The sequence below is a fragment of the Neofelis nebulosa genome, chromosome 12 (genome assembly GCF_028018385.1).
Source record: "Neofelis nebulosa isolate mNeoNeb1 chromosome 12, mNeoNeb1.pri, whole genome shotgun sequence".
Lineage (NCBI taxonomy): Eukaryota > Metazoa > Chordata > Mammalia > Carnivora > Felidae > Neofelis > Neofelis nebulosa.
The window spans coordinates 18,288,664-18,314,039 of NC_080793.1; the positions used below are offsets into that span (position 1 = coordinate 18,288,664).

Below are 25,376 nucleotides of genomic sequence, written 5' to 3' on the forward strand. Positions count from 1 at the left end.
CCATCGGTGGGAGATGTGGAAAAAAGGTCAGACATTGCAGTCAGGCCCGACCGGGCCTGCCCGTCAACGAAATGGCCTTTCTGTGTCTGCTTTTTCAGCCCAAGAAGCAAAAGGCTTCTGTGGGGTATTGGGAAGAAGAAAGGAAGAAGTAAAATAAATAATTGATTAATACTTCCAATAAATGGACTCCGTGCTCAGGCGGTGTCTTAGGGTCAGGACTATTTTCTGCTGAAGCCCCCTGCCCCTTCTGTGTCTCCCCTGCAGCCCTGGCCAGTGTAGCTTGGAGACCAGAGCAGGCACCTTGAAAGTGTCACTGAGAAACCAGCAGGTGTGTGCTTGAGAAAAAGCTTAGGCCAGACTGTCTGCAGGGAGTTAGCAGCGTGAATTCAGGGATGGCCTCTCTATGCCCTAACGCCCTATCTGTAAGGATAATTAAGTGGAGGCGAGGAGGCGGAAAGGAAGCCATGCAGGCAAATGCTAAGGACTCAGTGGAGTTTTACAGTGCGTCTGAGACTGAAAGAATGGGCGCATTGGGACCGGCTTGCTGAGTAGCCTGGGACAAGTCCCTTTCCCTCTCTGGGCCGCAGTTTGACCACATGCAAAATGAGATCTTTGGCCGATGACGCCTAACATTTCATCCAGTTTACCTAGTTTTCCATCCGGAGGAGTGAACTGGGAATTACCTCTGTCATGGACGGCCTCCAGGGTAGGGCTTGATCCTCAGCTATTCCTCGAAAATGGCACTGCTTTTTTTCCCCTCTCTTCTTCAGTCTCTTTCTGGTGACATCTTCCTAGTTAAAAATGTCCTCATCTTTTGACATTCTGTGACTCAGAAAAATAATCCAGTGCTCGTGCAAGAATGTCTGTCATCGAAATATGCTCAGTGCTTTGCTAAGATTGGAAAACAGAATAAGGCATTTAGCAAGAGCCTGTTCGGTCCTACATATTATGCAAAAGGGGGTGAGGGAGCGTGTATGAGTTTGAACTCAGTTTAACAGAAAATTAATTTTATCTGCATGGTTCTCGTCCAGGGTTCTAGTTTTCCTTCTGGGACTTGCTTTAGGGTCTCCCCTTCTGCCTCAGTTACACTGGGGGCTGCAAGTGCCTTTGAGCAGGTGTTGCAATGGCTTGCTGCAGGCCCTAGATATGTATCAGCAAAATAAATAAGAAATAAATTAGTGTATGCAGACCTGAATTTATGGCTGTGTCTCCTCAGCTTAAGTGACTGCAGGGCAGTGTTGAGTAAATTATGCATGGGCTTAGATCTGAGGCTTGAATACAGAATCAGCCGTGTTCTTATCATTATTTTTCTCCCTGTGTACCTGGTTGTGGGGTAGTCTTTCTGTTGCAAAAAACAGCAGGAACAGCAGGTAGAGCAGTAATGGATTGTGACATAGCGACTGTCACCAGCTTCCAGTGAAGCACACTGCAGAGGTCAAGGGGAATCGACAGACTCCCGTTCTCATCCAAGCTCTGGAGATAACTCTCTCTCGTAGGCATTGGGCAAGTCTCTGAGAACCCCTGATCTTCAGTTTGCTCGTGTCTAAACTTTTAATATTTGCCCCAATATAATGACGGTTGTGAAGAGTGCACAGTTACTTCCTGTTAATTACTCCCTTAAGGGTAAGTCGTGTGTCCAAGGTCACATGGTTAGTAACGTAGCTCGCTGCCTCCTTGCTGTGTGACCATGAGCAAGTTACTCAACATCTCTGTGTCTCCCTTTCCTCCTCTGTAAAATAGGCATGATAATGGTATCTCTTTATGGAGTTGTGATGAGGACTAAAATGCATTACCTCACAGTTTCCATGAGTGTCTGTAAAGTGCTTCTGAACAGGGCCCTGCACAGAGTTGGCACTGTATGTATTTGTTAAATAAAATAATTACAGTGAATGATGAGTAGGGACAATAGCCCCTCACTTGCTCAGTGACTCGAGGTGTTCAAGTTCTTGGTTTTTAGGTTTGTGAGACAGGATCACCTAACTTTCCCTATCAGGAAAAGTCTCTGAAAGTCTTTTTTTTTTTTAATTGAAGCAGAGTTGGGATACAAAATTAGTTTCAGATGTGCGCCATAGTGATCTGACATTTATATACGTTAGGGACGCTCACCACAGTAAGTGTACTTGTCATCTGTCACCATAGAAAGTTAATACACTGGTACTGACTCTATTTACTATGTCGTACTTTGCAACCACGTGAGACTTGGAGCTTGTTCCTCAAGCCCCTTCCCCTGTTTTGCCCCTGTCCTTCCCTGCCCCCGCCTCCCCGTGGGCAACCGCTAGCTTGTTCTCTATATTTATGACTCTGTTTTTTGTTGTTGTTGTTGTTCTTTGTTTTGATATTTAGGTTCCACAGATCAGTGAAATCGTGTGGTATTTTTATTTCTTTGTCTGACTTATTTCCCTGAGCATAATACCCTCTAGGTCCATCCATGTTGTCACAAATGGTAAGATTTCATTCTTTGTATGTGGCTGAGTGGTATTCCATGGTGTGTGTGTGTGTGTGTGTGTGTGTGTGTGTGTACATATACACACACCACATCTTTATCCATTCATCTATAACTTTTTAAAAAATGTTTATTTATTTTTGAGAGAGAGAGAGAGAGAGAGAGAGAGAGAAGAGCGCAAGTGGGGGAGGGGCAGAGAGAGACATTGACACAGAATCCAAAGCAGGCTCTAGGCTCTGAGCTGCCAGCATCGAGCCTGATTCAGTGCTCGAACTCATGGACCATAAGATCATGACCTGAGCTGAAGTTGGGCACTTAATGGACTGAGCCACCCACGCGCCCCTCCATTCATCTATTGATGACACTTGGGCTGCTTCCATATGTTGGCTATTGTAAATAATGCTGCAGTAAACATCGGGTGCACATATCTTTTCTGATTAGTGTTTTCATTTTCTTCAGGTTGGATCGTAGGGTAGTTCTATTTTTAAGTTTTTAAGGAACTCCATACTGTTTCCCATAGTGGCTGCGCCAGTTTGCGTTCCCACCGACAGTGCACTGAGATTCCCTTTTCTCCACATTCTTGCCAACACCTGTTATTTCCTGTCTTTTTGATACTAGCCTTAACAACAGATTTGAAGGGATATCTCATTGTGGCTTTGATTTACATTTTTCTGACATTCAGTGATATTGAAACAGTTTTTCATGAATCTGTTGGCCATTGGTACGTCTCCTTAGGGAATATGTCTGTGCAGGTCCTCTGGCCATTTTTTGATCGGATTGTTTGTTGTTGTTGCTGTTTTTGGTGTTGATATATCCAATGAGGGGTTAATATCCAAAATATAAGAAGAACTCTAAAAGTCTTAAATAAGAATGAATGGGCGGGAGTGTGCTGGCAGCTGTTGAAGCCCATCCAAATGCTGATAAACAGGACAAAAAAAGAAAATAAAACCCAGGTCTCCTAAAACCAACTGCAGTGTCAACATGTTTTGAAGATTGCCTATTAAGGATGCAAATGAGAAGTTACCCACACTTGTTAGAAGCACTGTAAACAAAACAATGAAAGCCATTAGCAGGTACTTGTGAGAAAGTTGGTAGAGAGATGTAGCACCTAATTGAATTAAGCAAGGGAAACAAACCTTTGCTCAAGGAGACCTTCCAGATTGGATCAGAGCTCTGTGACCTTGCTGAGTTCCTTGGGTAGGCTCAGGTTCAGTAAACCTCTCTGCAGCCAGTGAGTCACAGCAGCTAACTTTTATGAAGTGCCTCTTCTGTGCCATGGCTGTGGTTAGTGCTTCGATTACAAGAGCCGGTTTTTAATTCTCCTAACAACTCTACAAGGGACGTACTATTATGATCGCCAGTTACCATCAAGAAAACCAGGCACAGAATAGCTCTGTGACTTTCCCAAGGTCACACAGCTGGTACATGGGGGCATTAGGGCTCCAACCCAGGCTGTGTGGCTCTAGTCTCAGTCAAGACAGACCTGCTGTTATTCCTAGCCTCTGGCCACTTCTAGCTATGTGGTCTTAAGCAAGTCCCTAAACTTCTGTGAGCCTTTCCTTTTAAGTAGAATCAGATGCAATTGTGAGGATTGAATGGAATTATGCATGCACAGAGGCCAGCACGCATGAGCACCCAGTGAATGGCAGTTATGGCCAGTCTAATAGGTGTAAAGCCAGCTAATTTAATCACTTGGCGACGGAATTGTAGGTCTTCTTTACCACCCTATCTCCAGCACCTAGAACAGTGCCTGGCAATTAGTAGGTGCTCACATAATAATTGTTAAATGATGTTCTTCACTTAACATGGCTACAGCAGTTGTCCCCAGCCCAGTCTTTCCAGCTGCAATTCCAGTTGTGTCCCTCTTCCTGAATGAGGCCTCTTCTTGGCCTGCGCATCTGGAATTTTGACAATGTTGTTCCATCTGCCTCTCCTCCTCCTCTGTACCATCAATCCCCACCCCTTGCCTGTGGCCATTTAGCCTAGACAGCTCTGTTTCATCATCAAGACTCAGTGTGGATATAACCTTCTCTGACAAGTCTTCTCTGAGCCCCATGGGGTGCGGGAGTGAGAAGTGTAGTTACCCTGGAGCTGGGTAATAGAATACCTTGCCCTTTCAAGTGGATACTGCTTAAATATTGGCTCGGGATTTAGCAAGTGGGGTTAGGGCGTGCAAAGAAAGGACCTTTTTTCTTGTTTTATTTTGATTTGTATTTTTTTCATTTCTACCCACAAGACGCTCTTGCAAGGACTGTTTGGTAGCTTTGAATTCTAATTTATCCCAGTGATATCTGGACACCCTGTAGACTGGACCTCCTGCCAGCTGCCTTGATAGCCAGCCCCTGGTCTACACAACTGAGTAAAGTATCTTTCTCTGGGATCACACAGCACCCCAGTGCTTCTCTCTGTGGTCACCCCGTTGCTCTTTTGACTTACCTGCTTTCCTGTGTGGACCTCATTGCACTGTGACGTCTTCATGATCAGGGACTAGGTCGTAGTCACCTGGGTATCCCCATTGTCACTCCCCACTGTTTGCCCCAAGAACTTCTTCAAAACCGTAACCGTTGAATTAAGGAATTCATCTATCTAGGATTTCTTGCACCTACTCTGTACCTGGCCTTTTATGGGATGCTGAGAACGCAAATAGGCATTGAGTTTGTACTCTGGGACAGAGGGGACACTGAGGACAGGTGGCTGAGCCTCACTTGGTCCTGATTGATGTTGATAGAGCAACAGGTACTAGCAGGGTAGAAAGAAGCAGGTGAATTTGAGAGAAGTTGAGAAGGTCATCAGAAACTGAGCTGAAGCATTTAGAATGAATCTTTACAGGTGAGGGAGCATCCCCAAGCAATTACAGGTTGCTTGGTTACTAGCAACCAAGTTGGTATCTTTTGTGTATGTGTGTTTATGATGTACTTCGTGCATTCTTTGACAAGGACTTAATATTATCCACATAAATCCAACCTATTAAAAAAAACATGTCATATAAAGTTAGGACTGACCGGAGCCATGTGTAAGGACAGAGAGAGAAAATGGTTGCAGGAGCCTGAAATGGGGGCATTACTCAACTGGAGATAAATTTAGCTCTTTGCTTCTTGGCAACTGAAGTAAACAGAAAAGGCAAAACAAACAATGCCCCCCCCAAACATATGGTGGATTATATAGTAGTCCTGGCTTGACAAAAGGAAGGTTGTGTTTTTTGTTGTTTTATTGTGTTTTGTTTGTTTCAGGGGGTGAACACCTTTTCCTGGCATAATTTGCTAAGAGAGATGTTCCCTGTATTTTTAAATAAGAAATTGTGATCAAGGTCATTCATATTTTTTGAAGTTTCAAGTATTTCTCAGATCTTTCAGAGGAGGAAACCGTGACCCAGAAGGATCTCACAGCCATTTAGGAGGTAAAGTTGGGACAGGAGATAACCCAAGTGTCTCTCTTCAAATTTGAATGGGATGTAAATGTAATTTTATTAACAATGTAATGAAAATGTGTTTAAAAATCTGGGCCGAAAGAGCACGTCTAGCCACACATCCTCTCTAGGAGTGGAAAACGCTGACCTCCAGACGGAAGATAGTGATCTTAATTTTGACTTTCAGTAACTGGTTGGAGAGGTGTGGGATGTGTTTATTCACCACTTGTTTTGTTTTGGTTTCTGACTTTTAGGTTAGGGTCTGCATTTTCACCTCTGTGACTTCTGATCGAAGAAACGGGATTTTACCTCCCATAGTTAACACAGAACATCCACATACCAGGTTCTCGGCAGACATCACAACCTTATGCTCCCTGCTGCTTGAAGTATTTTGCAAAAGCTCAGGTGTAAAACATATTCACGGACATTTGACTGAAGCACACAGAGTTCATCCATTCATTCAGAGAGATTTTTCCACGGTGGGATCTGTGAAACATGAGTCCCATATGCAGCTGAAAGGCAGAAAAGGGTAGCTCAGTGGTCACATTCCTATGTGGATGGGAAATTGTACTCTATAACTGCCTTTGAGGTTCATGGTGCACCTGAGGATAGTAAAGGCTCTGACAAGTCCTGCGGTGGTGATATATCATAATTCACTTGTTCTAAAGTGCCCACATTTTCCGCTTTCGAACATCTCTGAAATCAGGATGCATTTTACTATCAATGCTTTGAAAGATTTTTTAAAAATGTTTTTCTTAGTGTTAGGTGACATGCTAATGTTTCTCACAAGCGTTGAGGGTCTTAGAGTAGATACATCATTATATAAGTTAACCAGAATTCCCCCACGGAATTCTGTTTCCTTTCCTTTCCTTTCCTTCTTTCCTTCTTTTCTAAAGAATACCCTTGGGTACCTTACATTCAAAATGGCTTTTCTGGAAACTAAATCTTGAGTGAAACCTTCAGACAGAGACCACCCTGAAAACAGTTTTACTAATCTTTATTTTGGTTAATGTTGAGACAGTCCCAAGGGCCTTCATGAGAAAGGCCCCCATGATATTGGATTGTAGGGTTCCTGTGGCTCAGGACCTTACCTTCTAGGCCACAGAGAGTCATGGTCCAGACAGCCCCAGGATGGGATTCATTACGGGTGTCTGATTCAGTAAAGCTGGACGGCACCTGCTACAGTCTTGTCTTGTGGTGGGATACTCAGATTCAGCCCTGACATTGGTCCAAGTCAGTGTTGTATGCCGTTCCTTGAGCTCTTCTGACCTTACATGTTCTATGTTTTTACATTCCCCGCCCCACCCCCCCAGGATCTGATTCTTTTTGCCATTTAAAGAAAAAATTTCTAGTCTGTGCATTGCCATCTGTAATCTTATAGGCTCCACAAACCGTTGAGGAATGAATGAATAACTGAGCAAGTAAATACATGAATAAATAAACACCCTGCTTGGAGAATCTGTGTAAATGCCATCCCTCTCTAAGGTCCCAGATTCCTCTTTTGAAAGACAAGCAGATTGGGAATAGTCATTTGTGCTGAAATGAAATGAGTACTAGATATGGGGTAAGAAGATCCAGGTCAAGGTACTGGTTTTTCCAAAGTGCTGGTATGATCTTGGTTGTGGAATTTTAAAGTGCCAGCCTCGAGGTCCTTGGTGGCTGTGTTGGAATGAAACTCCCCATCTCGTAATGTTGCTGTAGGGATTAAATAAAACATGCTCTTGGCTAAACACGTATAGGTTTTATGGTACAATCTCTAAAGGCCCATCTAGTTCTAGTATTCTCTATAATGTGATAGGTGTGTTAAGGGTAACACATTCATTGCCTACAGCTAAAATGCCCAGTTTGTATCTTTGTACTTATTTTATGGTTTTCATTTTGGCATATGTATAAATATAGTTCCATGCAGATCTTGGCTGGTTTCCTGTGAGCCTACACTCTTTAGAATTTCTGTAAGAAAATCTCCCAGACGACAGAATGTTCTAAAGAAACTGTATAATTATGTTGCATGGAAAAAAAAAACCAACAACTAAACAGACCTTTGCATAAATCATCCATCTTGTGCCCTGAGGTGGCTTGGGGGAGAGAGTTTCTCATGTTTCAAAACTCAGAGGATCATTTACCTCTGAGTCCCTATGTTTTTATGAGTCTCTGTTTTTTCCCCCTCCCTGCATCTCTAAGTGTCTTACTAAGCATACCCCAAACCTTTTATCTCCCCTCCTTCCTCTCCTGTTGAGCCACAATCCTTTCCTACCCCCAGACAAAAATAAATAAATAAATAACCATGAAACTACAGGTGTCAAATGGCTAAAATTTCTCTTTCACACACACACACACACACACACACACATGTGGCACACACATACTCATACACATGCTTTGAAATATGAACTCCCAGGTCTGCTTCCTAGCACCACGGTAAACAAGGTGTATCTCCATGGGCAAGTCACTTACCAGTTTTCTCATCTGAACATGAGCAATGCCTCCCTGCTACGGTCTTCCTTTAGTTTCCTAATGCTTTGATGATGAATTGCCACAAACGTAGTGGCTTAAAACCTCACAGATTTATTATTTGCACCTGTGGAGGTCACAATTTCTAAAACTGAGGCATCAGCAAGATTCTTAAGGCCAGAGGAACAGTCTGTTTCTATCTGTCTCTCCTCTGATTCCACACTATATCTCCTTCTCTGACTCTGACACATTTGTCTACTTCTTATGCTCTTATAAGGACCCCCTTTTAAAAAATGTTTTTTAATGTGTATTTATTTTTGACAGAGAGAGAAAGACAGAATCCAAAGTAGGCTTCAGGGCCCGAGCTGTCAGCACAGAGCCTGATGCAGGGCTCGAACTCACCAAGTGTGAGATCATGAGCTGAGCCAAAGTCAGATGCTTAACCAACTGAGCCACCCAGACACCCCTTTTTAAAATTTTTAATGTTTGTTTATTTATTTATTTATTTATTTATTTATTTATTTATTTATATGAGAGAGAGAGAGAGAGAGAGAGAGAGAGACAGTCAGTCAGAATCTGAAGCAGGGTCCAGGATCCAAGCTGTCAGCACAGAGCCTGACATGGGGCGCGAACCCATGAACCGTGAGATCATGACCTGAGCCAAAGTCAGATGCTTAACCAACTGAGCCACCCAGGCTCCCCTTATAAGGACTCTTTTGATTACATTGAGTCCAACTAGATAATCAAGAACAATCTTCCCACCTCGAAAGTCTTAATCATACTTACAAAGTTCCTTTTGCCATGTATGGTAACATATCCATAGGTTGTAAGGACCTATGGTTGTTAGGACACAGACATTTTGGGGGCACCATTATTCTACCTAATTCAGGTTGTAATAAGGAGCAGGTCAGTTTGTATATAGGGAAATATTCCACTAGACTGGAATCTTAACTGTAGGGCTGAGCTTTGCGTGTATGTGTGTATGTATGTATGTGTATATACGTACATGTATATATGTGTGTATGTATATGTATATGCATACGAATATAAATACACAGGCATACATATGTATATAATGTACATATTTAACTTGAACTGTAATAATTATGTATACACTTATCTATTTAAAATACATGAATGCTATATGTATGGATGTATCATTTATCAAGAGCAGTGTTGCAATGGCACCGTATGTTTCACATTGTCTGTTACACAACAGATACTATTTTGTCCTTTAGGTAAGTTATGTCAGTTCTCACATAAGCTCTGTGGTAAGGATAACTTTTATCCCCATTTAATAGATTGTGTCACTGAGGCCTACAGAAGTTAATAGATTGTATCAGGGTCATATGGCTGATAAGGAGAATAGCTTCCCTTTGAACCCAGGTTTAATTAGATACAAACTCTGAGCTCCACACCTGTGTCTCCCTTAAGTAAGGGAGCATGAAATCTCAGTAAATTCACCGAAGTAGAAATTATACAAGCTATATTCCAGACTAGAATGCAATAATATTACATATTAACAGCAGTCTAGTTAGCAGATGCATCGGTCTACTTGAGAATTTTTTTTACATTTAAACAACTAAACCTCCTAAGTAACACTCGAGTAAGGAGAAAAATCAAACTTAAATGACCACGTCCTTAGAAATGAGTAGGAGCAGGCAGACTGTATATTCACATTCATGGAACATGGGCAAAGCAGTCAGAGCTCCGTGTCATGTACTGAGAAGCAAGACAGATTGAAAATAAACAAATAAGCATTCAAATCAAGAAGCCAGAAAAAGAATTATAAAAGAAAGTCAAAGAAAGCAGCAGGAAGGAATTAATACAAATAAAAGCTGAAATAAATGAAATAGGAGAAAAAAAGGAGCCTCATCAATAAAATGCAAAAGCCTTTTGAAATCAGAGAGGGAGAGAGAACACAAGGACATTAGGAATGAGCTAGAGACCTACCCATAGAAGCACAGAAGATAAAGCAAATATAATGAGAATACTGTGTACAACTTTATACCAATAAATTTGCAAGTCTTGATAAAATGCATTATTTTCTTGGAAAATATAAATTACCAAGTTTCACTCATGATGGTGTAGAAAATCTAAACAGACAGATAACATAAAATAAAATGATCAGAGAGCTAAATATCTACAATTGAAAAGAATTCATGAACTCATGGGTTTTATAGGCAGGTCCTATCAAATCATTAAGGAATGCACAACCACTCTCTTATATAAACCGAACCAGAGAAAGAAAATAAAATGGCTGTTTTCTAATTTATTCCAAAATCCTAGCATAGTTCTAATGCCCAAACGAGACAAATATATACTCATCCATTTAGAAAAATCTGGTACATGTATTAGAACTGATGAGCTCCTTATGTGGTACGGTGAAAAATCAACTTACAGAAATCAGTAATAGCTTTCCTCAATATCAGCAGTTTCTACTAGAAAATACAAGGGAAAACATAAGTGAAAACCTGATCCTACTTCTGTAGTGGAAAAGGATGTAATAATAGCAGCGACCACTGACTGTAAGTTTGGGTACACCGAATTCCAGACAAAACTCATTTAATCTTCACAGTGGCTCTTTGAGGTGAATACTTCTTTATAGGTAAGCAGAGCAAGTACAGAGAGGCTAAGCATTTTGTCCAAGGCCACACAGCTAATGGGAGACAAAATCAGGATTTGGCCCCTGGTGATCTGCATCTAAAATGCATGTCTGTAACCTGTAGAACCCTACATATTGTACCCATACCTAAGAATAAGCCCCGAGAAGACTCTTACAACCAGAAGTCTAAAACTTCAGAGAAGGCTTTAAAGGAACGCTTAGTATATAAACCAGAAAGGGAGGGAGGCAAACCATAAGAGACTCCTAAATAATGAGAATGAACTGCAGGTTGATGGGGGTGGGGGAGAGGGGAAAGTGGGTGATGGGCATTGAGGAGGGCACCTGTTGGGATGAGCACTGGGTGTTGTATGGAAACCAATTTGACAAGAAATGATATTTCATATAAAACATTAAGTTTTGATTGTAATAAAAGGTGTTTGAGCCACACTGGTTTTGGAGCCTTTAAAAATCTAAATAACAGGAAAAGTGTCTACAAAAAATAATAAAAAAATTAAAAAACAGTAAAGGAACACTTAATAAATGGAGATGGAAACTATTTCTGAATTAGAAAACTCACAACTGTAAAGATCCTAGGATAAGATCAGCTGTGTTGCTGTAACAAATGAAGCCTCGCAAGCAGGAAACGTGTACACAAAAGTTTATTATACACTTTTCATGCAAGATCCATTGTGATTGAGGTGAACTTCTCCAACTGCAAGTATGCATTTCGTCCACATGCTCTCCAAACTTGCCATAGCAAGAGAAGAGGGGGCTTGAGAATCAGACAGGATGTTTTGAAGGTCTGAGTCTGGCAGCAGCTTGCATCATGTCAGCACAGATTCCATCATTCAGAATCCCGTCACGTGGCCCCTCTGGCCCACCTGCAGGGGAAGCTTGGTTGCACAGTCTATGGTACACCTCCAGAAAGAGGACCCAGTGTAGCGAATGGAAGACATTGTCTCTGCCACAGTTGGTGGTGGTGCCCAACATAGAGTTGAGTCTCAATATTTCTTGACAGGGGAACATTTTTTTTTAATTCCCCCCACATTGGTCTACAAATTCAATGTGGTATCACCCAAAATTCTACTAGGGTTTTATGTGGAATTTGACAAGTCAAAATTAATATTCATTTGAATGGGAAAATAATAAGACGAGTGAGGAAGTTTTGAGATAGAAAATTAGTGTTTACAATGGGGAGGAGACTTACTTGACTATATCCAGACCATGCCTCAAAGCTACAGTAATTCAAGTAGTATATAATCTTTTTCATGTTTTTTCTATTTCTGAGAGAGGGAGAGGGAGAGAGAGAGAGAGAGAGAGAGAGAGAGAGAGGCAAAGAGAGAGGGAGACCAAGGATCCAAAGCAGGCTCTGCCCTGATAGCCGAGAGCTTGATGCGGAGTTCAAACTCATGAACCCTGAGATCATGACCTGAGCTGATGTTGGATGCTCAACTGACTGAGCCACCCAGGAACCCCTCAAGTAGTATAGAATTATTGCAGGAAAATACAGACAGCTAAATAGGAAAAATTCCAACCATGTATACATGGCATACATAGTGATTTAGTATAAGACAAAATAGTATTTTACATTAGTTAGTGAACAGATGGACCCTTCAGGTAATGGTTACTCATTTTGAAAATAATGAAGTTAAAATAACCACTCACATCATGCACAAAATTAAATCCATACAGATTAAACAACCAAAGATTTTTAAAAACCTATATAAATACTAGAATAATATATAGAAATGTGTTTTATCATCTGTCGCTTCCTAAGCATTGCACCAAATTCAGAAGCAGTTAAGGACCAGGATAGAGAGGTTATAAGATATCAAAAGTAAGGTTAAAACACAAGTACAGAGTGAAAGAAAATTTCAATACGTATGAAAGGAGAAGGAGAACTCCAGAAAATATGCAAAGCATACATAAGCCAATAAGGAAAAAGACAAGAATCACAATAGGAAAATGGTTAAAGCACATGGATGGACAACCTGTAGAAGGAGAAATACACATGGCCATGACATCAAAAGGTGAGGAACCTCAGCAGTAATCAGGGAAATGCCAATCAAAACAAAAATGAGTTTTTTTCCAATCCCCTATTGGTGATAATGAACATAAAAGTTATGGGGAGATGGGTTTTCTCAATCATCAGTGATAGGATTGTAGACTGGTAGAGCCCCAACAGACAGCCATTATTAAATCTACCAAAATTTTTAAATTCATAAACCACTGACCCAGCAATCCCTTTTCTAAGATTTTTTTAGTAGAAACACATACATGTACAGAATGATATATGTACAAAGATCTTCATTATGATACCATTTGCAATAATAAACAGCTATAAACAACCAAAATGCTCATTAATAAAGATTAGCTAAAGGCATTATGGTACATTTATACCGTTCAATGCCAAATAACCATCAGAAAGATAGATCTATATGAATACTGGTTTGAAAAGATCTCTAAGAAATAGTATTAAGTACAAATGCATATCTTATAACAATGTATGGTGTACTTATGAGTTTATTATGAAAAATTTATATATATAATATAATTATTATATGCGTAATATTGTATTTATAAATGTATTTTTAAAAACCTAGAAGAATACATAATAGTTAACAATGATGACTACTGATATTAAGTAAAAATATGTGAGGAGTGGAAATGAAGAACTCTATAGACTTTGATAATGTTTAATCATTTATAACAAGAGTATATTTATTCACAGGTGCGTGCGTGTGTGCGTGTGTGTGTGTGTGTGTCTGTGTGTGTGTATAAAGAGAGGGAGGTCTACTCCAGTAAACCATTTCTCATATTTGCTGGGAACCTCCTGGGAATAGATGGCTGGAACTAGACTTCATTAGGAACTTACCATATACTCTGTGCATTCATGTAACTCATGTCATGTGTACTCCACCTTTATCAAGGGAGAGTTACTTACATTTAACAAATGCAAAAAGAAGAGGGTATAGACTTGATGAAGGCACCAGGACAGGCCTTCTTCCAACAACCTTCTGCTGTACTTGGGCAGAAGCATGTAGGAAGGACAGTTGGTGCATCTGTTCAACACACTAGAGGTGATAAGAGAACAAGGGAAGAGTGACAGCTTGCTTTATGCAGGAGACATTCCTGGCTTTTCACTAGAGTGATCTTGAGTCAGCGTTTCAGCTCTTCCTATTTGCTTCCTGCCTTCAGTTGAGTTCCACGTGTCTGGCATCAGCTACTGGTTCTTTCAACCTAGGAATATTTTCTTCCCAAACCATCGCATAGAGCCTCTCCCTTCTTCTGTATGAGTTTCTGAGTCTCTCTGCAGTCAGAGTCAATAGATTTTCACAAATAAGAGCTTTCCTGCTTTCTACTGCCTCTAACTGGCACAGCCTTACCCAGGGTCATGTCATGCAAGTAGAAACAACTGGATTCGGAGAAGACAAGAGTAGAAAAAGGTCCCTTTGTTGCTAAACAGACCCAAATTTGAATGCCACTTTGCCTCTTGCTTACAGTGTGACCTGCTTTACTTGTCTCCTCATTTTGATTCTGGGTAAAGCAGGAATGATGAAATTAACTTGTTTCATGGCCAGAAAATAAATATACAAGAGGCACCTGGGTGGCTCAGTCAGTTAAGTGGCCAACTCTTGATTTCAGCTCGGGTCATGATCTCAGTGTCATGGGGTAGAGCCCTGCGTCGGGCTCTGTGCTGACAGTAGGCTTAGCATGGAGCTTGCTTGGGATTCTCTCTCTAACTCTCTCCGGCTTGTGTTCTCTCTTTCTCTCTCTCAAAAAGAAACATTTAAAAATAGAAATATATGAAATTTCCATGGAAAGTGTATGCTCAATAAACACCACCATTTCCATCATTACTGTAATTATTTTGCGAAGTACCTTTCAATTCCTCTTTTTGCAGCCAATGTATCCAAGGATGTTATAGCAGCCTAATGAATTAATATAGGGTAGGAGTTTCTACCCCATTCTACAGATGAGGAAATTGAAGATCAAAGAAGTTAAATGACTTGCTGGGGTTCACATAGGTCCAAAGGAGCAAAGATGATATTTATACAAGTTTTTTTCAGTTGAGCAGCCTATTCTCTTGTGTGTCTTATCTCTTATGTGCACCCTTTTCCCAGTGCATAGCCAAAGGCCATGAACATGTAAAGACTAAAAGAGTTCCCATTTCTGGATTGATTTTTCAGGAGCTGAGACCTCTGTTTCCTCCTCTTCCCCATGCCTAAGAGATTCCTTTTTCACTACAAACATCCCCAGATTGCAAATATTATTTCCACACCCCATTCAGATGCCTATTTAGTCCACAGAGGAGGACTGGTTTAGTCCCTGACTCAAAGGCATGTCAAAGGCCCTTCTGCTGTTAGGATTGGGTAGTTAGAGGTCAACAGAGATTAGGTATATTGCTAATTGAGCAGAAGCAGCGGCTGCAGTGAGCTGTCCGTGGTCCTGGAAGGATCACCTCTGAGTTACAAGGGCAATAACAACCTTGTTTTTGCTACAGTCTTCAACCTTGGTCGACAGATACATTGGGAATAGATTCTGGTTTGAGAAACTAGTTGATAATTCCCTGCGAATTGGTCTGTCATGCTCTTTAAAGTCTGTGTGTTCATGGAAAACAGTTTTTAAATTTGCTTTGTGCGTAGATGTGCACTCTGGTTTCCCCCTCGACTCCTCCAAAATGTCACAAATGACTTTCCCTGAATTTACCAATTTGCAGGATTAATGTGCTTCTCTCTAGACACCTGTGCCCTAGATAGATTCCAGCAAGAATAGCTGTCTCCATTCCTAAACTCTGACCTGTTTTGCAGGCAAAGGAGGCCTTGGTTTTAGGTCATCCACAATGGGGGCATCCAGCATGCGGAGCTAACTCTCGGCTCTGTTTTATTGTGCAGTTGTGTGGAGGAATACAAGCTGGCTCCTGATGGAAAATCCTGCCTAATGCTCTCAGATGTCTGCGAGGGCCCCAAATGCCTCAAACCCGACTCCAAATTCAACGACACCCTCTTTGGAGAGATGCTACATGGTTACAACAACCGGACCCAGCATGTGAACCAAGGCCAAGTCTTCCAGATGACCTTTAGGTATGGGCAGATACTCGCACTTCACTGGTTGGATCACTGACCCAAAATCTGGGCAGGGGGCGGAAGCCATGGGCACCATAGAATTGAGCTTTGTTAGACTGGCCAGTATCTTTGTAGGCTTATTGATGCCTTTCCAATGAAGTGTTACACGTTAGCAAAATTCATTCCATGAGGTTCCTTTTCCACTGACCTAGCCTTTATTTATCCTGCCCTTCCATTTTTCTAACTCTATCCACATATTTTTAATTCAGCCTTAAATCATCCTATAAGTACAGTTAATGGAATTTTAAAATGTTTAAATTAATCTTTCAGTCTATTAAAAAATAAGTATCCTATGTAGGCTATTCAGGCAGTTAAAAAATAAAGACATTTAATGAAGTAGAAAATAAAATTCCCATCACCCAGAAATATCCAGAATTAACATTTTCTTGAACATTCTTAAAACTCCTCTCTCCCTCTCTCTATCTACACACACACACACACACACACACACACACACACACATACTAAATCTCAGTAAAGCTGTTTAGAAATTGCTGTTTTTTGCTCAACAAAATGTCAAAGACCTCTTTCTCTGTTAATAAATATAGAGGTACCTACGAAATTAAAAGATAAGACCATTCTCATATAAGAGCAAACAGAATGAGGATTGAGTTGGCCAAATTATATGAAGATTAGACATGCAGCGTCATTATGAAAGCCTCCCTGAGAGATTTGAAGAAGCAGGATTTATCATGTCTCACAATCTGAAGAATCAAAAGATGGTAGAATGAGAAGCATTGTTCTGTGTATAAAGAATGATTATCTTTTTTAGAAAAAACAGTACTTTTAGACAGTTTTGCATGAAAATGTAATAGGATATTATCACAGGGCAGGGTTCACCCTAGCGTTTTGAGGTCATGTCAACAAAAGTCAGACTTGGGAAGAAATATCACCATTATAATCATCATCATCCCCATTCCATCATCTAATTAATAATAGTAGTGGTTACAGTAGGAGTGGTAATCATGACCACGATTTATTAAGAAATTCTCCATGTCAAACTCTTTACCAAGTATGTTTAGTATTAATAATAATAACAGTAATGATGATGATGGTGGTGATGATATTAACTCAGCACATGCTGAGGGCATTCTCAGCACTTGCCATCTATTAACCATCTATTAATTTATGTGATCCTCACAATGGCCCTGAGAAGCAGGGTCTATTTTCATCCCCTTTATACAGAAGAAAAATGGAAATGTTAAGTGATTCTCCCTGATATCCCTTCTAGGAAGTGAGAGAGCCAGGATAATACCATTTTAGCTTCATTATTAACACCCTGGGAGGCACCATAGCCTCCATTTTGCAGCTGATATGTCAACACCGGAGAGGTAAAGTGACTCTCCCAAGGTCACCAGTGAGAGGCAAAGCAAAGAATCAGGTGTAAATCTGGCTGACTCCAAAGTCTTGCTCTTGTCTTTTCATCCAGTATACCTTGTCACTTCCTGGTTTGTAGAACAAACATGGAAATGTGAACCCCCTAAAACCATTCACCTGTGTAGTTATCACAGCTGCTTGAGCACCTACTGTTTTCCAAGTACCATGCTGGTTACTTGAGATACAATGAAAAGTAAGATAAAAGTGGCTTGAGATCCTCTGGTGTCTAGGTGTAGTGTGTGGGCATACGTGTGTGTGTGTGTGTGTGTGTGTGTGTGTGTTTGTAATCTTATGTACTTATTTAATTTGTGGTAAGTACTGTTGAATAAAGATACAGTGTTCCAAGATAGCAATTAACAGTAGGCTCTAATTTAGTTGGAGCAGAATAGTGGGTGTGCATCTATTGGATTAGAAAGCAATAATAAGACTTGGGAGTCTACTTTTCAGATGAAGTGTTATTTAATACCTGGAAAATGAGTGAGAGTTAGCATTGGGAAAGATTTCAAGCAGAGACAGATGTTCTAAGAAGGAAAAAAAAAACGCCTTTGGCTTTAAGATAGGAAGAAGTCTGGTGTGGTTTTGGCTGAGAAAGTAAGGGAAGAGTTGTGGGAGGTGAAGCCAGAGCAGCACGTAGTGGCAGATCCTGGGGGTCTTGCTGGCCAAGTCTTTATTCTAATAGTAAATGGGAGAACTCATAAAGGGTTAAAAGAGTGGTTGTATTACATTGTTCAACCTCATAGTGACTGCATGGGAGGTAGGTTGCAATGAGGGTGACATGGGAAAGTGTGAAATGGGGGCTTAGTTGGGGGTATATTTTGGAAGTCACATAAGAGTGTTGGTGGCTTCAACCGGGATAATGGGAACAGTTAGGAGAGAAAGGGGGATATTGGAAGATATTTAGTTGAAAGGCATAATGCCCAATGGCCAGTGAGCAGTTGTAGGCAGAAGAGAAGGTCAAGCAAGGGATGACTTACGGGTAATAGGAGTGACTGGTAGCCACACAGCAATTTGGTAGCAGAGTTGAGTCCTTCAAATCCCAGTGAAGTTTCCTTTCTACTATGCAGAGGCTCGAACAGCAGCTGAATGCTACTTTGTTGGAAAAATCTGAGAGACTTAAGGATAATTCAAATGAAGTACTCAATACTGGGACTCACAATGCTAACTTTCTGTAGTTTTAATACTTTATGAAACTTCTGTTTTGAGCACCCTGATAGGTAAAATAATGCTGTGTGGTATCCAAAAGAAAGAAAGTGTCCCTTGTTTTTTGAGAAGGGAATTTACAAGCTCGCACAATGACATACACAATTGACAAAAATATATGAATATTTAATTTGCAAAGCGGTATTCCAGTAGTTTTCAAAGAATTTCTTTGTGAAGCCTTTTGAGAAGAATTAGAAGGAACGATAAGGGGTTTCTCAGAGGATGAGGCTTATGAATTGGGGTTTGAAGTGATAGCAAAGAACAGTACTTCTTGGGAGGGATAAGAGTTGGAAGGGCATTTTCTGGTCGAGGAACGAGTCTGCAGATGGACAGATACAGATAAGCGGGGGTGGGGACTCAGCAGAACAGGTCTCCACATAGACCCGGCTCCAAATCCTGGTCCCACCCATGACAAGTATAGTCATCTCATCACTTTCCAGCCACTGTGATGGACCCATTGTATGTTTTATGTACCTCGATTTCTCACAGCAGCTATCAGACTGGCTGGCTAAGTGATCAAATGTACTAATTCTCATTCTCTTGTGTGGAGATTAGCTTTGGGTGCAAAAGAAGGACCCAAACTGGATAGTAAGATGCTAGATCCCAAAGAACCTCCATGGAATCCCAGATCTCATTTACATATGGAGAAGGGACTTGGGCAAGGTCGCAAAACAAGTCACTGCAAAGCTAGCTCATGACCTCAGGTCAGATCCCAACATGCTGGCCTTTCTACTACCAACAAACTGATCATTAAGAGAGAGCATGTTGCTGTAAAGGCTGAGCCTGGGAGTCTCCAGGCTCTGACAGAATTTTAGCCCCATCCGGAATCCTCATTCTGCCTCAAACACTCTGCTCATTGTTTCCAACCCTTCAATCTTGAGTTGTTTCTGAATAGCCAGGGTCTATGTCTGCCCTGATTTGCTCATTGAAAGAAGTGTAGTGAATAGACCACACTTTCTCTTTTGACAACAGCCTCAAGATTTAGGGAACTCCCCAGACTACCATTGTATTTGATTCGCCCATTTCACATAAACTCTCTTATCCTTGGCTTCAGTTAAACTTTTTTTTACAATTATTTCCATCCTTAGACCATGTCACCTCTCGGAGGCACATGGTAAGGCAGTTGACTTCCCACAGTGGGAAGCCGAGTGGCTCCTGATGAGTCTAAATTTATCTCTTTCAAGGCTCCCTTACTGAGCCTCAGACAGGGGGGAGGCAGTGGCTTCTCTGTCCTCCAAGTTCCAGAAGGCAGGCCTGCGAATATTTCAATATCAAAGGCAGTTGTCATTTCTCACCTCATCCCCCGTTCCTTTTCTCCCTCCTCCAAGTAATCTTCGGTCCAGCCCTCCAGAGTAGCCAGCAGGCACCCCACCAGCCGTCCTGCCATATGCCTCATTTCCTGACAACCGCCTGGCCTGGGATTTCAAACTGTCTACCAGCTAGAGTCTCCTGCATGACAGGCACCACTCTGCTTCATTCTCCTCCCTGCCCCTACCTCGATCCTCACACCTAGCAACTGCTGACAGAGGACAGATGTGCATTCTCATTTCCTCCATCGAATCTCTGGAAAAGCAACCTGGATTTCTGGTGTACGAAAGGCCTCCCATTTCAAGTCTCTACACTGCACAAGACCTTAACGATTAGACCTAACCCCTTGTTGCACACGTAGAGAAACTGAGACCCAGCAAACGATACAACTTTTCCAGGGCTCGCCATGATCTGGGGCCCGTTTGAGACTCAAGGTTAGAGTTTCTGACTCTCAAACCAATGTTCTCTGGCTTCTGGTTCTGTTGTAAGGGATGTCCGTCACTTCCTCGTATCCCTTTAATAGCATGTGGTCAACACAGAGGGAGGACTCAGGTGCCATTGGGGGAAGCCAGATTCTTTTTTTTTTTTTTATGTTTACTTATTTTTGAGAGAGAGACAGACAAAGAGACAGAGACAGAGACAGACAGAGCACGAGCCGGGGAGGGGCAAAGAGAGAGGGAGACACATCATCTAAAGCAGGCTCCAGGCTCTGAGCTGTCAGCACAGAGCCCAACCTGGGGCTTGAACTCCCAAACTGTGAGAGCATGACCTGAGCCAAAGTTGGATGCTTTAACCAACTGAGCCACTCAGGTGCCCCAGGGGATGACGGATTCTTAATGACGGATGGACTTTAGGCAGGAGCCACCCCCGTGTACATGATTCTGCAGGAACTTGATTCCTTTTCTGACCACTTTCTCAGGTTGCCATGTTTAGGCTGCAGCCTGTCCCTGAGAGATGAGCATGTGGGGATGCTTAGGACCCTGAAAAGCTTGGGAGTTTTCCACTGTGTGTGAAGATTTTGTGCAGCACACGCTAAGAGACTACACAGAAAGTTAGAAATGGGAAAAGAGTGACAACGAGAAGCAGTCACAGAGACAAAGCAGAGACGAAAGGTGGGAAAGTGGGAAGGAGTGAGAAATGAAAGGTTAGGAGGACAGACCTCAAGTGAGAGAGGAAGAATATAGAGTTCATACTCAAGTCACAGCAGAATTTAGTCCCAGGATGGGTAGAGGTTATTTTAAGAACCTGGGTGGCACCTGGGGAGAGCTCTGGATTAGGAATCCGTTTCCTAATCAGATGGACATGAATGGACATAAAACTTTATGAAATTGTCAGATTCTGTAGAAACATGAAGAGTCAACGTAATTCACTCCTGAGTTACCCCCGAAACTCAGGAAGTGATGTCAAGTTTTTCTGGTTCTAATCCCTTTCAGTGCACATTGTGGGTCTTAATGACCCACGCAGGGTTGCCATTAGAATTCCCTCCTCTTAGCTCTCCATCAATGAGGGAATTGGGAAAGACTGTCGGAATGAGATAAAGTCATCAAAGGTTGGTGGTATTTGATTTTTTGTTTGTATTTTACTTCCTTCCCTCCCTAATCCTCATCCATCCTACCTCATTCCTGTAAGAAAGAGAGGTCAACTTTGGTTATAGATTGCAGGGATTTAGATAAACATCAGTCAAGAGCTCTTATTCAGCCTGGAGTCTCAGAAATTGCAGTGAAGGAAGTTGCTTGGGAATGGGGGCTGAGCAAATTACAATTGTAGATTTTGCAGAAGCCTCATCAAAAATAAGATGGTTCTGCTGGCAATAGATGTTTGCTCATAGGCCTTCCAGGATGACCTACAAAGAGCACGAGGAGCTCATGAGAGATTTGCTAGAAAGGCGCTTTTCAGTCTAGTCTGCTTATCAGATGTGCACATTGTACAGCGTAAGAGGATAGTTTTGGGTGGGATGTGGGATTTCAGGATGAGGCACCACCAGCCTACGCCTGGTGAGACAGAAGGGCTCTCTTTAAGCATTTGAGAAGAGCTGGCTTTTGTTAGTGGCACCCACTTGTTTCCCAGTGGAGGGTCCTGAGTCAGATCTTATTAAGTGGCCTCCAAAGCTATTTTTCTAGCGCCTTCCTGGGTGATGGCTAATGATACATGCTGTTTTTGGATCCTTCCCTTCCCTCCCTTCTCCCTTTCTCTCATTTTCTCCAGTTGGCCATATGCATTTTTGTTATGTGCCAGATCCTATACCATGTACTTTATATATTTTCTTATTTAATGTTACCAATACCAATCACAAAATAGCCTCAACAACTTGGTTTTATTAAAAAAAAAAAAAAAAAGAGGAAAGGAGGGGTGCCTGGATGACTCGGTCAGTTGGGCGTCTGACTTCCGCTCAGGTCATGATCTCGTGTTTCATGAATTCAAGCCCTGCTTTGGGCTCTGTGCTGACAGCTCAGAGCCTGGAGCCTGCTTTGGATTCTGTGTCTCCCTCCTGACAGAAACATCATCTCCATGTACTTCTGTGAACACTATGGTAATGGGAAGGGAATTTGCTCTCATTACTTCCTCCTAGAGGTGACTTTCTGCTCATGTTCCATTGGTCAAATCCAGTCCTATGGTTACAGTACCCCTCAAAGTATTGAGCAGGGACATGAAATGCTGTCTACCTGGTGCTGAGAAGATCAAGAAAAACATGGGACATCAATACCATTTACTACACCGAGGTATAGAGATGTTAAGCTAACTAGCCTAATAGTCATACAGCTATCAGGTGATAGAACTTCAGTCTAACAACAAAGCCCATCCACCAGTGTAACTTTCGGGCTTCTAGCATTCTCCCACTTGACATCACCACCTATATGAGAACCGTAATAAGACCTTATATTCTTTTCTTGACCATTTCCTTCATTCATCTCCCCGAAAAAAACATATTTATAGATGGATGAACTTTGAAGAAGTTTCAGTGACGCTCCCTCCTTTTGTAGATGAGACGCCTAAGTCTCACAGTGTTTAAATGAACTACTTAAAATCATATAACTAGTAAATGAAAAAGTCAGGCTTCCAACCCCCAGTCTGTTGGGCTGGACTGTATCCACTCTGAAGCCTTAAAGATCTATGATCCAGCTTCCACACTATACAGATGCAACATCAAGGTCAAGCCTCCATATAAAGAATTAATGGTAGAGATAGGACTGGAAGCTGTTTTTCTGCATTCTCAGGCCTGGGTGTTTTGTGATACACCATGGTATTACTATAGCAAGAGAAAGCAAAGGAGGCTGCTGGTGGAGAGATTATTAATTAAAAGTGGCATTAGCTTCTGATTCTCAAGACAATTTTCAAGCCTACCTGTACAGTCATATCCCAACTCTTGACAATATCCTCAACTTGCCACCTGGAGACACAGCTGTATGTTCCCTTCTCTAGGGAATAAATTAATGAGACTTTAGTAGTAAACTGAGGACAGAAATTAGAGGCTGGATCACAGGAGTTAAGAGGCGACTTTCCCTGGGGCCCTGACTCTTGGGCTGGCTACAGAAGAATCTCTCTTTGGTCTATGCATTTTCCCAAGGTTTCTGGACATCTTCTGCAGGAGTGAAGGCCAATGTGTCCCCTGTACTATAGGCCCTGGAATAAAAAAGCTGAGTTTCCATACCTGTTCTGCCACTTCCTGTTGGATCACCCTTGCTCATTCTCTCCTGATCAGTTGGCCATTTCTGTAAACTAAGGTTATGGCAGAACTTAGACGAATACTGAGGAATACAGCCTCTTCCTATTCAACCCCCATGGCCACAGGCTTAGTGAAGCTTCTCCTACTCACCTGATCATAAGAATCACGTGGAGCTGCACCAAGACTTACCAATTGTTGTTTTTTGTTGTTGTTTTTTTGTTTTTTTCCCCCTCCTAAAATAAGGAGCTTGGGAAAGTGAAGCGTCACCATATTCCCATGTGGCTCACATTATCCAGCAGTTTGGAGATGTACTGGCCTCGTGTCTAAGATGCCAGACTCTAGAGTCTGAGTCCTAGCCTGCGACCTGTCAACTGTATGACCTTGGGCACATTTGTTCATTGTGCCTCAGGTTCCTCATCTCTAAATTGGAAATAATGACAATACCTACTTCTTCATGGTATTGTGATGATTAAAACTTTTTGAATGTGTATTTATTTTCAAGAGAGAACGTGAGCAAGGGAGGGACAGAGAGGGAGACACAGATTCCAAAGCATGCTCCAGGCTCTGAACTGTCAAATGCCACCATGAGAAATGATGAGGCATAAACCCTGCATCTGTCATTGCATAGCTGTGTGGCTTTGGATAAATCTCTTACCCTCTGTGAACCTCAAGATATTCAACTGTAAAGTGGGGTTTTAACCTAAAAATATCCTCTAAGACCTGTCATCATCCTCCCAGCTTCCTCCACCCAACATGTTTTGGTGAATACATTGCTTTGGTGAAATTCCCAGGATAGGGGCAGGAACAGAGCCCTTCATGCTCTGTGGGTCTTTGGGAGGTGGACCACTCAGCCAGCATTGTGGAATAGGCAGCCGCCCAAGATCACCTTCTTTTGGAAGGACGAAATCTTGCTCATGTATTGTATTACCTGTGTCCTGTAGGATAGCTCCTTTGTTTCTGTATGAATGACCTACATTCAATGAGGAATGTGGGATTTAGATGCCCATGTGTACTGTGTGGAATTTGAGAATGGTCCATGGCTTATGCCTAAAAGTTCTGGAAGTGTGGAACACTTCTGTGGAAATATTAAAAATATGTAATAGCCAGCTTAGAAGTGGTCCTGACCTATAGGAAAGGATATGCATCTAAACACAATGAAGGTTAACCAGTAAGTCCTATGTTCTGCACATCAGAACCTACTTGTTCAGATCCTACTTTTCCTTCTGGTACATTACCCAGTACCCTTAGAGATGATTGATATTGTAAAACCAGATTTTCTTTACCTTTCAAAGCCTGACTTTGAGGGTCATAGGAAGGTATTTCTCCCATGACACATGTAGAATGGGTTGACTACGATACTTTCTACATGAGAAAATTAGAGCTCAGAGAAATGAAGTATGGCATACAAGGTGATACAGCAGGTGAGGGAGCCAAGAGTCATGCCCTGCTCTCGTCTCCATTCTGTAGCCTCCAGATAATGTATGCAAATGCACACACATATGGCTCAAACCATATGATCCTCGAAGAGTAGGAAAGCAAGTAATAGCTCATCATCATTATTATACACAAAAACCCTATCTAAAGGTAGGACTTTTCCCTATGTCTGCTTATAGCCAGAACACAGTACATATGAACTACACTAGTGATTCTCAACCTCTAATATGCATACAAATCACCAAGGGATCCTGCTAAAATAGAGGCTCTGGTTCGGTGGGTTGAAGATAAGACCTGAAACTCTGCTTTACAAATGAGTTCCCGGGTCTGAGGACCAGCTTTGAATAGCAAGGCATTAAACT

General features: G+C 41.8%; 1 protein-coding gene across 4 annotated transcripts in view; it reads left to right on the top strand.

Moving 5' to 3' along the window:
- Nucleotides 1–25,376, top strand: part of ASTN2 (astrotactin 2) — an 885,184-nt gene that overhangs the window by 558,929 nt on the left and 300,879 nt on the right. For all 4 annotated transcript variants that reach the window (XM_058694362.1, XM_058694365.1, XM_058694363.1 and 1 more), the window contains one exon: nt 15,801–15,989. In XM_058694362.1, the coding sequence (XP_058550345.1) occupies nt 15,801–15,989 (189 nt within the window). The remainder of the gene's footprint in view (nt 1–15,800; nt 15,990–25,376) is intronic.